General features: G+C 34.3%; 1 protein-coding gene across 1 annotated transcript in view; it reads left to right on the forward strand.

The window, feature by feature from the left end:
- Window positions 1–667: 667 nt before the first annotated feature.
- Window positions 668–13402, forward strand: part of LOC142348636 (uncharacterized) — a 38721-nt gene continuing 25986 nt past the window's right edge. The window contains exon 1 of the mRNA XM_075400049.1: window positions 668–927. Within this exon, the coding sequence (XP_075256164.1) occupies window positions 735–927 (193 nt within the window). The 5' untranslated portion in view covers window positions 668–734. The remainder of the gene's footprint in view (window positions 928–13402) is intronic.

Here is a 13402-nt window from a genome sequence, read left to right on the forward strand (position 1 = left end):
AGAGTCTGTATCAGACTCTGAATCAGAGGAATTCAGAGCGAAATTTGACCTGAATCAGAGTCTGAATCAGTACTGATAATTTCTGAATTTTACTCTGATTCAGTACTGAATTTGCTTTTGAGTTAAGTACGGGCTAAACTTAGTTCCGTTCTTTTCTACGGTTGCTTCCGAAGCAAATGTGCGGGATTATTTTGGGAGGTTAACTTTTCAAATGTTCAATCAAATGCAAGACTTTAGAAAAGATTTTTCATTTTGATTCTCAATTTCAGAGATAATGAGAGTGTATATACGAGTTATGTGACCTGATTGAGCAGTAGCGTGTTTTCTGTAAGAACAGATGTGCAAAATGATGCAAATTCATAAAATTCAGCTAAATGTTAGCTTTCTAGGTCAAGATATGTTACCAATGCATAAATTTTATGGTCATATTAACGAAAAATTTTCTTTTCTTTGTTTTATAGAAAAAATTTAGATCAAATTTTGTTTGTTGTACTTGATTTAGGCCTTACAAGCGCTCCAAATAAAAGTTTTGTTCTCTTTCGGATGCCATTTTACAGTCAGCAGATGTTTTTGTCAGGAAAAAGAGTAACATCAAAGGAGCGACGACTGTCGCGATTTGACAGAAGTTGCAAACTCAAAACTTGAAAACCAACGTCAAAATGCAAATTTTAGTTTTCTGTCCCTACACTTACACTCGTATTATATAAATAAAAAAATTGTTTAGACAAATCAGTATGTCTGTTTTCATATTTTTTCAGTTGTTTGTTACGACTTCCCTTTCTCTTTTGGACAATACCTTCGATTTAGATGGGGAGGGGTTTGTAGGTCGAATGGCTGACAAGGCTAAAAGTGGATCTATCTGTACTGTAACTCATCTGAACAGATTTTACGCCGTTTCTACCCACCATTGCTCAATCAGAGGCAGTTGTAAGCTTTTTTCTTCTTTTTTGCATTTTGCCCCCCCCCCCTTGGATCTCTTCTGTTTGCCCCCCCCCCCCCCCAGCTTAGTCGGGTTATATATTTTACGATCCTCACGTGCTATTTTTCTTACATAGTAACGTGCTATATAACAACATATATTTTGTAACGGGGGGGGGGGGGGCGTAAAAGCGTTGGGGGGGGGGGGGGGCAAAACTGAATAGATCCCCCTTCTCAATTACTTAAAACTGATAATAAAAAGAAAAAACTCGCCGAATTAAGATGTAAGTGTAAGACCTGTGTAATAGAATGGGACATTTTCGATGATGGACCAGAATTGCATTAAAACCATTTTCTATCACTTGCAAGCCGATCATTACACGAACTGGTCTTTAGATCCAGATCATTGAATAAAACTCAAAGAAATCTTTTTATTAATTTTATTAGCCAAGCTTCATCTTTCTGGCCAACTTTACATCCAGCAGTAGTTAAACTTAATAAACTTATCTTAGTCGCAGATATATTTTTCTGAGAAAAAACCAAATTGAAAATCAGTTCATCTTAATTTTTAAAGTTTGTCGGAAGTTGAGTTTACCGCCGTCACGAAAATCATTCTACTCTGATCCTGGTCTCCATAAACTTAGGCTATTATGACTTGAACTTAAAAGAGACTGAACCTCTTTTAAGCTTCGTTTTTAAGCTTTAAAAATTGAATCGTCATTCAAAAAATGAAAAGCATAGCTCTTTTTTGACTGAATCATCATCAAAAACTTGACATTTTTGTTAGTTCTGGAAATCAAAAAATAGTTTCCTGTCTTGTGTAGCTCTTGTGCCGTTTTTTTTATTGCAGGTATACCAATGGGTTAAATAGTTACTCTGCAATAATTTGCGTGCAGAAACAAAAATTTTGACAACCTTTGTATGATATCTAGAGAAAACGAACGAACACATGACAAACTATTAAGGTTTTCAAATGCCCAAGCCGAGGTGTCAACGATAAAAACTCGAAATTGTGCAACATTGACTGTTATTTGCACTGTAAATGTGGCGAAATTTTGTGAGATCTGCTCGTAACTCGTTGAAAAGAAAACACTACCGTTTCTAAGCGTGGATCTCACATAATTGTGATTTTCTAAGCGTAGATACTAGATAACTTTGTGTTCCTGAGCGTAGATTGTAGATAATCAAGGTGCATCTAAGCGAAAACTTTTGGTAAATTCTTGTTTGCATGCGTATTTGTTACATGGGTTCAACATTTTAATTTTTGAGTTATTATTACATGAACTATTGTTCAACTTAGCGGTGATCCTATAAACATTCAAGCGCTTAATAGATGCATTAGGTGAAGGTTTTTGACTTCATTGACAGCCGTTGAGCTTCATTAAATAAAAACCTGAGTTCATTCCTCACAACTTCTAAGTATTTAAATTGCGCGCCGAGTGTGAATTAAAATATAATAAAGTTTTTGTATACTTAATTCATCTACCAAAAAGCACAACTGCATAGGATATTGAAGAAAAAATTTGTGCGGAACAGATTTCTTAAGAAAACTAAAGTGTAGTGGGAAACTGGTAGAAGAGGCGACAAGCATGCAGGTGGTCAGTGGTGCTAGTTATAGAGACACAGATCTAAGCGTTGCAACAACGCGAGGACAACCTTTAGAAACGCAAACTTTTATGTAAGATTCACCAGAAGAAACGCCGAAATATGTGAGATCTACGTTTAGAAACTCAAACAATGTGAAAGATCATCTTTTAGAACCGCAAAATTATGACGAACTGAAGCTTAGAAACTCACAAACATGTAAAAGCAGCGCTTCGAAATACAAAATAAGATATCTTCTTTGTTTAGAAAGGGCCAATTTTTGTGTGATCTACGCTGGCAAACCCAAAAGTACTGGGAACTCACTTTAGAGAAATGAACATACTGAATTTATCCGAGAACTACGCTTAGAGATGCCAAATTATTTATGATATCCGCTTATAAATTCAAGATTATGTATGATCTGCGCTTAGAAACGCTACATTATGCAAAACTTACGCAGATAATTGTTTTAATATTGCACAATTAACAATCAGAAATGAAAAATTATGCAAAATTTTTGGCTTCCAATCAAACTATGTAAAATCTACGCATAGAAATAGAATATTATTTAAAATTTAGACTTATAAACAGGAACAAAATCTACACATGGATTCTCAGAATTAAATAAAAGATCAGTGGTAACTATTGTTGATCGGTTCGAAAGTTCATATCAAATTGTGTTCATCAATTGCATTGAATGCGCTGAATGCATGTCTTTAAATTTAATGATCTAATATACGAAATTTATGTAAGAAAATATGTTAGAAATGTACGAAGATATTTCCAATTTTTCAGCTCTTCATGTTGTTTTTCTTACATCTTGCCAAATTCCTCGGCCCGGATGTTCATTTTTATAATTTTTTTATACAGTTTTGAGCGTCAATTCTCTGTTTACCTGGCTTGGCAGTACTTGTTAATGTCGATGACTATCGTTTCTCTATCTTTATGATTTACCACCCTTTCTGATTTTGGTTCCACAAGTTGAAAGTTAATAAAAATTGATGAAGATGTAATGTGGTGAAACCGGAAATGTTACATCAATGATTTTGTGTAAATAGTAAAACGAATTACAACAAATCAATGGATTAAATTTGATTTCAATGAGAAAATCTATAGATAATGCTTCGAGCGATGAACGCAGTGAAAGCGGCGAGTTTTGTAAGGTATGAATATTTACTGTAGGTGGTCATTAGTGGTGAAAGTTTTATTGCAACTCATTACAAAGATTTCTTAGCAGAAAAACTTCCAAATTATGTAAGATCGACGTTTAGAAATTCAGTAATTGTGAAAGATCGACGCTTAGAAACGCAAAATTATGTAGAACTTACGCTTAGAAACTCACAAATATTTATAATCAGCGATTAGAAATACAAAATAAGATATGAACTACGTTTAGAAAGGACCAATCTTTGTATGATCTATGCTTGCAAACGCAAAGCTATGTCAGATTTATCTGAAAACTACGCATAGAAACGCCAACCTATTTATGACGCCCGCTTATAAATTCAATATTATGTAAGATCTGCTCTTAGAAATGCTAGATTTTGCAAGATTTACGTTGATAAATGTTATAATTTTGCACAATACACTATCAGAAATGGAAAATTATGCAAATTTTTTGCTTTTAATCAGACTATTTTGTAATATCTGCTCTTAGAAACGCAAAATTATGTAAGATTTACATTTCCAAACAACATCTACGATTAGAATCGCACAATTATGTAAAAGATGAGTGATAACTAATGTTGACCATTCAGAAAAATCATCGCAATTGGTGTACATAATCTTGCAGTGAATGCGCTGAATGCATGTCTCTATTTTTAATGATTTTATATATGAAAATATATAAGAATCTATGTAAAAAAAGGACATGGAATTATCCAAACTTTCAGCTCTAAATGTTGCTTTTATTATTTAGTCTTGCCGAAATTCCTCGGCGTGGGTGTTCGTTTTCTTAATTTTTGTTATATCGTTTTAGGTGTCCGCTGTAAGTTTACCTAGCTTGGCAATACTAGTTAATGTTGATGATTATCTTATCTCTGCCCTGATAACTTACCTCCCACTTTAATGTTGATTGTTTAGCCCACAAGTTAAAACTTTTTAGTATTGATGAGGACGTAAGGTTGTGAAACCGAAAACTTTACTTCAGTTTCATTGTATAATTAGTGCAACAAAATAAAACAAACCAAGGGTCTAAATTGCCTTTATTCACAAACTCTATAGATAATGCTTTTAGAGATGAACGCGGTGAAAGCGTCAAATTTTTGTAAGGTATAAATTTTTGGTGCTTGCGGTCTCAGCGGCAAAGGTTTTATTTCAACTCATTATAAAGATTTCTTAGCAGAAAAACTTCCAAAATATGTAAGATCGACGTTTAGAAATTCAGAAATTGTGAAAGATCGACGCTTAGAAACGCAAAATTATGTAGAACTTACGCTTAGAAACTCACAAATATGTATAATCAGCTATTAGAAATACAAAAAAAAGATATGGACTACGTTTAGAAAGGACCAATCTTTGTATGATCTATGCTTGCAAACGCAAAGCTATGTCAGATTTATCTGAAAACTACACATAGAAACGACAACCTATTTATGACGTCCGCTTATAAATTCAATATTATGTAAGATCTGCTCTTAGAAGCGCTAAATTTTGCAAGAATTACGTTAATAAATGTTATAATTTTGCACAATACACCATCAGAAATGGAAAATTATGCAAATTTTATGCTTTTAATCAGACTATTTTGTAATATCTACTCTTAGAAACGCAAAATTATGTAAGATTTACATTTCCAAACAACATCTACGATTAGAATCGCACAATTATGTAAAAGGTGAGTGATAACTATTGTTGACCTTTCAGAAAAATCATCGCAATTGGTGTACATAATCTTGCACTGAATGCGCTAAATGCATGTCTCAATTTTTAATGATTTGATATATGAAAATTTATAAGAATCTATGTAAAAAAAGGACATGGAATTATCCAAACTTTCAGCTCTAAATGTTGCTTTTATTATTTAGTCTTGCCGAAATTCCTCGGCGTGGGTGTTCGTTTTCTTATTTTTTGTTATATCGTTTTAGGTGTCCGCTGTAAGTTTACCTAGCTTGGCAATACTAGTTAATGTTGATGATTATCTTATCTCTGCCCTGATAACTTACCTCCCACTTTAATGTTGATTGTTTAGCCCACAAGTTAAAACTTTTTAGTATTGATGAGGACGTAAGGTTGTGAAACCGAAAACTTTACTTCAGTTTCATTGTATAATTAGTGCAACAAAATAAAACAAACCAAGGGTCTAAATTGCCTTTATTCACAAACTCTATAGATAATGCTTTTAGAGATGAACGCGGTGAAAGCGTCAAATTTTTGTAAGGTATAAATTTTTGGTGCTTGCGGTCTCAGCGGCAAAGGTTTTATTTCAACTCATTATAAAGATTTCTTAGCAGAAAAACTTCCAAAATATGTAAGATCGACGTTTAGAAATTCAGAAATTGTGAAAGATCGACGCTTAGAAACGCAAAATTATGTAGAACTTACGCTTAGAAACTCACAAATATGTATAATCAGCTATTAGAAATACAAAAAAAAGATATGGACTACGTTTAGAAAGGACCAATCTTTGTATGATCTATGCTTGCAAACGCAAAGCTATGTCAGATTTATCTGAAAACTACACATAGAAACGACAACCTATTTATGACGTCCGCTTATAAATTCAATATTATGTAAGATCTGCTCTTAGAAGCGCTAAATTTTGCAAGAATTACGTTAATAAATGTTATAATTTTGCACAATACACCATCAGAAATGGAAAATTATGCAAATTTTATGCTTTTAATCAGACTATTTTGTAATATCTACTCTTAGAAACGCAAAATTATGTAAGATTTACATTTCCAAACAACATCTACGATTAGAATCGCACAATTATGTAAAAGGTGAGTGATAACTATTGTTGACCTTTCAGAAAAATCATCGCAATTGGTGTACATAATCTTGCAGTGAATGCGCTGAATGCATGTCTCTATTTTTAATGATTTTATATATGAAAATATATAAGAATCTATGTAAAAAAAGGACATGGAATTATCCAAACTTTCAGCTCTAAATGTTGCTTTTATTATTTAGTCTTGCCGAAATTCCTCGGCGTGGGTGTTCGTTTTCTTAATTTTTGTTATATCGTTTTAGGTGTCCGCTGTAAGTTTACCTAGCTTGGCAATACTAGTTAATGATGATGATTATCTTATCTCTGCCCTGATAACTTACCTCCCACTTTAATGTTGATTGTTTAGCCCACAAGTTAAAACTTTTTAATATTGATGAGGATGTAAGGTTGTAAAACCGAAAACTTTACTTCAGTTTCATTGTATAATTAGTGCAACAAAATAAAACAAACCAAGGGTCTAAATTGCCTTTATTCACAAACTCTATAGATAATGCTTTTAGAGATGAACGCGGTGAAAGCGGAAAATTTTTGTAAGGTATAAATTTTTGGTGCTTGCGGTCTCAGCGGCAAAGGTTTTATTTCAACTCATTATAAAGATTTCTTTACAAAAAAACTGACGGGGTTTGAACAGGTGATATCCAGCGGGGGGGGGTAAAAGCCAAAACGTGGGGGGGGGGCAAAACTGAATAGATCCCCTTCGCAATTACTTAAAACCGATAATAAAAAGAAAAAACTCGCCGAATGAAGATGTAAGTGTAAGACCTGTGTAATAGGATGGGACATTTTCGATGATGGACCCGAATTGCATTAAAACCATTTTCCATCATTTGCAAGCCGATCATTACACGAACTGCTCTTTAGATCCGTATCACAGAATAAAACTCGAAGAAATCTTTTTATTAATTTTATTAACCAAGCTTCATCTTTCTGGCCAACTTTACGTCCAGCAGTAGTTGAACTTAATAAGCTTATCTTATTAGCAGATATATTTTCCTGAAAAATAACCAGAGTGAAAGTCAGTTTGTCCTCATTTTTTTAAGCTTGAGGGAAGTTGAGTTTACCGCCGTCACGAAAACCATTCTTCTCTTATCCTGGTCTCCATAATCTTAGGCAATTATGACTTGAACTTAAAAGAGACTGAGCCTCTTTTAAGCTACCTTTCTAAGCTTTAAAAACTGAATTGTCATTCAAAAAATAAAAAGCATAGCTCTTTTTTTAACTGAATCATCATCATCAAAAACTTGACATTTTTGTCATTTTTGTTAGTTCTAGAAAACAAAAAATAGTTTCCTGTCTTGTGTACCTCTCGCGCCGTTTTTTTAATTGTAGGTATACCATAAGGTGAAAAAGTTATTATACAATACTTTGTGTGCAGGAACATAAATTTTGACAACCGTCGTATGATATCTAGTGAAAACAAACAAACAGATGACAAACTATTGAGGTTTTCAAATGCCCAAGCCGAGACGTCAACGCTAAAAACTCGAAATTGTGCAAGACTGACTGTTATTTGCATTGTAATTTCGGCGAATTTTTGGCGAGATCTACGAGTAACTCGTTGAAAAGAAAATGATACCGTTTCTAAGCATAGATCTCACATAATTGTGAGTTTCTAAGCGTATATACTAGATAACTTTGCGTTCCTGAGCGTAGATTGTAAATAATCAAGGTGCATCTAAGCGTGAACTTTTGGTAAATTCTTGTTTGGATGCGTATTTGTTACACGGGTTCAACATTTTAATTTTTGAGTTATTATTACATGAAATATTGTTCAACTTAGCGGTGATCCTATAAACATTCAAGCGCTTAATAGATGCCTTAGGTGAATGTTTTTGCCTTCATTGACAGCCGTTGAGCTTCATTAAATAAAAACCTGAGTTCATTCCTCTCACCTTCTAAGTACTTAAATTGCGCGCCGAGTGTGAATTAAAATATAATAAAGTTTATGTATACTTAATGCATCTACCAAAAAGCACAACTACATAGGATATTGAAGAAAAAAATTGTGCGGAACAGATTTCTTAAGAAAACTAAAGTGTAGTGGGAAACTGGTAGAAGAGGCGACCAGCATGCAGGTGGTCAGGGATGCTAGTTAAAGAGACACAGATCTAAGCGTTGTAACAACGCGAGGACAACCTTTAGAAACGCAAATTTTATGTAAGATTCACCAGAAGAAACGCCGAAATATGTGAGATCACGTTTAGAAACTCAAACAATGTGAAAGATCAACGTTTAGAACCACAAAATTATGACAAACTGAAGCGTAGAAACTCACAAACATGTAAAAGCAGCGCTTAGAAATACAAAAAAAGATATCTTCTTTGTTTAGAAAGGGCCAATTTTTGTGTGATCTACGCTGGCAAACCCAAAAGTACTGAGAACTCAATTTAGAGAACTGAAAGTACTGAATTTATCCGAGAACTACGCTTAGAGATGCCAAATAATTTATGATATCCGCTTATAAATTCAAGATTAATTATGATCTGCGCTTAGAAACGCTACCTTATGCAAAATTTACGCAGATAATTGTTTTAATTTTGTACAATCAACAATCAGAAATCAAAAATTATGCAAAATTTTTGGCTTCCAATCAAACTATGTAAAATCTACGCTTAGAAACGGAATATTATGTAAAATTTAGACTTATAAACAGGAACAAAGTCTACACATAGAATCTCAGAATTAAATAAAAGATAGGTGGTAACCATTGTTGATCAGTTAGAAATTTCATATCAAATTGTGTTCATCAATTGCATTGAATGCGCTGAATGCATGTCTTTCATTTAATGATCATACGAATGCATCATTTAATGATCTAATATACGAAATTTATGTAAGAAAATATGTTAGAAATGTTCAAAGACATTTCCAACTTTTCAGCTCTAAATGTTGTTTTTCTTACATCTTGCCAAAATTCCTCGGGCCGGATGTTCATTTTTATAATTTTTTTATACACTTTTGAGCGTCAATTCTCTGTTTACCTGATTGGCAGTACTTGTTTATGTCGATGACTATCGTTTCTCTACCTTGATAATTTACCACCCTTTCTGATTTTGATTCCTTGGCCCTGAAGTTGAAAGGTAATAAAAATTGATGAAGATGTAATGTTGTGAAACCGGAAATGTTACATCAATACGTTTGTGTAAATAGTAAAACGAATTACAACAAATCAATGGATTAAATTTGATTTCAATGAAAAAATCTATAGATAATACTTCGAGCGATGAACGCAGTGAAAGCGGCGAATTTTGTAAGGTATGAATATTTACTGTAGGTGGTCATTAGTGGTGAAAGTTTTATTGCAACTCATTACAAAGATTTCTTAGCAGAAAAACTTCCAAAATATGTAAGATCGACGTTTAGAAATTCAGAAATTGTGAAAGATCGACGCTTAGAAACGCAAAATTATGTAGAACTTACGCTTAGAAACTCACAAATATGTATAATCAGCTATTAGAAATACAAAATAAGATATGGACTACGTTTAGAAAGGACCAATCTTTGTATGATCTATGCTTGCAAACGCAAAGCTATGTCAGATTTATCTGAAAACTACGCATAGAAACGACAACCTATTTATGACGTCCGCTTATAAATTCAATATTATGTAAGATCTGCTCTTAGAAGCGCTAAATTTTGCAAGAATTACGTTAATAAATGTTATAATTTTGCACAATACACTATCAGAAATGGAAAATTATGCAAATTTTATGCTTTTAATCAGACTATTTTGTAATATCTACTCTTAGAAACGCAAAATTATGTAAGATTTACATTTCCAAACAACATCTACGATTAGAATCGCACAATTATGTAAAAGATGAGTGATAACTATTGTTGACCTTTCAGAAAAATCATCGCAATTGCTGTACATAATCTTGCACTGAATGCGCTGAATGCATGTCTCAATTTTTAATGATTTTATATATGAAAATATATAAGAATCTATGTAAAAAAAGGACATGGAATTATCCAAACTTTCAGCTCTAAATGTTGCTTTTATTATTTAGTCTTGCCGAAATTCCTCGGCGTGGGTGTTCGTTTTCTTAATTTTTGTTATATCGTTTTAGGTGTCCGCTGTAAGTTTACCTAGCTTGGCAATACTAGTTAATGTTGATGATTATCTTATCTCTGCCCTGATAACTTACCTCCCACTTTAATGTTGATTGTTTAGCCCACAAGTTAAAACTTTTTAATATTGATGAGGATGTAAGGTTGTAAAACCGAAAACTTTACTTCAGTTTCATTGTATAATTAGTGCAACAAAATAAAACAAACCAAGTGTCTAAATTGCCTTTATTCACAAACTCTATAGATAATGTTTTTAGAGATGAACGCGGTGAAAGCGGCAAATTTTTGTAAGGTATAAATTTTTGGTGCTTGCTATCTCAGCGGCAAAGGTTTTATTTCAACTCATTATAAAGATTTCTTAACAAAAAACTGACGGGGTTTGAACAGGTGACATCCAGCATTGATGCGACCTCTCCACCTGTCATTTAAATCTGCCAAACGTTTGTTAGGTTGTTGGATTTGCGGTTTTTAGCGGCGAATTTTATGACGTTAGCAGTTTTTAAAGGTGAAAGTTTATCACAGCTTCCAGTAAAAAGCAGTAAAAAGTATTTCTTGGCTAAAACCCCCAAATCTTTCACTGTTAAAAACCGCAAAAGTTTAATGCAATTTGGTTCCCCAGATTGAGGTGCCATCCAGAAGTGACCTCTGATCAGACCACCGTTCCAGACAAAAGTAATCTCTGATCAGACTAAAGTGCGCTCGAAACACCGTGTGCGCTCGAAGTGAGCGCATCAAACTGTCTCTGATCGGTTTTTTTCAGACAGAAATCAACTGGTATCAGACCGAAATCAGACCACTGTCCGCACGATTGTGCAACCATGGCCCAGACCAAACCCGGACCATCGTCCAGACGATTGTGAGCTCAAAATCACTTCTGATCAGACTATTGTCCGCTCAAAAGTCACTCCTGATCAGACTATAATGCGCTCAAAATCACCTTTGATTAGACTCACTTCCGCTCGAAATAGTCTAATCAGTGAATGGTTTTCACTATGAACAAAGTTCTTTAATTTTATCATAAATTCAGTTCGTAAAAATTGATGTAAGCAGTATTAAATTCATCTAAGGAAAAGACCCTTCTATTGTATTGCTAGAGTATTGCTAAAGAACAGAAAACCTAGCTGCTGAAAAAAAATTATTTAGTACACCCTATAGTGCATATTTCGAACTTAATGGATGAATATAGACTGCTTTCCATATAAAACGCCGTGTTCTACAGTTAGTCAAAACTTTCTTTTACGGGGACTGGCATTTTCTATCAGCTGAACCCCTTTGGTTCTGTTCGAAGCCATCAGACTCTTGATGTGTCTGTGATCAGCTGCTTTTTGTTGCCTCTTGGCAGAGCCAACATTTCTCGGTAAAAAACGAAAAATCAAAAGAAAAATTTTCCGCTCAAGATCTTCTCTGATCAGCCTAATGTGCGCTTGAAACCGCCTCTAATCAGACCAACCCAGACGGAAATGATCTCTGATCAGACCACTACCATCCGGAAGCGACCTCTGATCATACCATCCCCAGATCCAAGTGAGCTCTGATCATACTATTGAGCACTCGAACCAAATCCTAGATCCTGTAATTTTGATATGGGAACACACCGTGTGCGTTGGACTTGGTCTGATCAGACGTCACTTCCGGATGGTACCTCAACCTGGGTCGCGGTGATTTGTTCACCGGTGAATTGACTTAAGATATACGGTGTTTAGCAGACAAATTTTAATTCAGCCGCTTTCAACGCATTAAGCGCTACAAACAACAATTCTTGAAAAAATCCGATGAATTTATCGCACTTCTTTCGTTTTTCAGGAATTTTAAGCATTGAAACTTTGACCCGGTGCACTCCTGGGTGCGCGAAGAATTAGGAATACAACAGCTACAATAGTCCTATTAATCGGATTTACTGATATCCGGTTAAAGATTGTGATGCGTATTAAGGAAGTACAAGCTGACATTTTTCAGTCATAAAAGAGAGCGAATCGTACTTTGACCAACCACTAAAATTTGATAGAAAGACTGCTCTGAAGTAATCTTGATGGAAGCATATTTTAACTTGATTCATTGGTTCCACTAATAAACTTAACTTTAAGCTTGCATAAGAAGTAACGAACGGCCTAACTGTCGCAACTAAAGCGAGATCTTTGTGAACAGCAAAGATCTCAATAACAACTGTCACCAAATTCAGTCAAAGTTGACTTAAAAAATCGGATCAGGTGAAGAATTATACAAAGATTCTAAAATCTATCAAGACGTAGAGATTGCTGCCAGTGCATTTTGACTGCTGGGAATCAGCAACCTCTAACGTGATGCCAGCAGAAAGATTCAATTTGCATTAGGCCTCTGTACTGTCGTCCATCACCCAATGTGAATACTCTGTAGTAGTTGGAGAATCCTAACATAATCTTAAAATGCGCCTTTTCCTTCAAAATAATAAAGAATAAATAATAAATAATTTTTTTACTGTAATTGAAACATATAGAGAAGTCAACTGACATAAAGACAATCAACAAAATTTATGAAGCTAAAACGTGGTTACCCCTGAATCATGACTTCTACATTCCGGAGTTCCTTTTGAACAAATTGATTTTTCTTACATGATTATGCTTGATTATGCTTGATACAATGACCTCTAAATACTACTGTATCCTACATATCGCCCCCCTTCTGAGTGTCGGAGGCCAAAACACCGCAAAAAGAAAAATCCACCAAATTTCGCAAAATCTCAGAATATCGTTGAAAATCCACCAAATATCACAAAATAACCAGAATATCTCAATATATCCATCAAACAACCAAAACCTTCCCCTAGGTTGTCCGCATTGCCCATTAACTTGTCCACACTGCCCAAAACGTAGTTCACGTTGCACAGAGGTTAAATGAGCT

Source organism: Convolutriloba macropyga, chromosome 10 (genome assembly GCF_964194025.1).
Source record: "Convolutriloba macropyga chromosome 10, txConMacr16.3, whole genome shotgun sequence".
NCBI classification, from domain to species: domain Eukaryota; kingdom Metazoa; phylum Xenacoelomorpha; order Acoela; family Convolutidae; genus Convolutriloba; species Convolutriloba macropyga.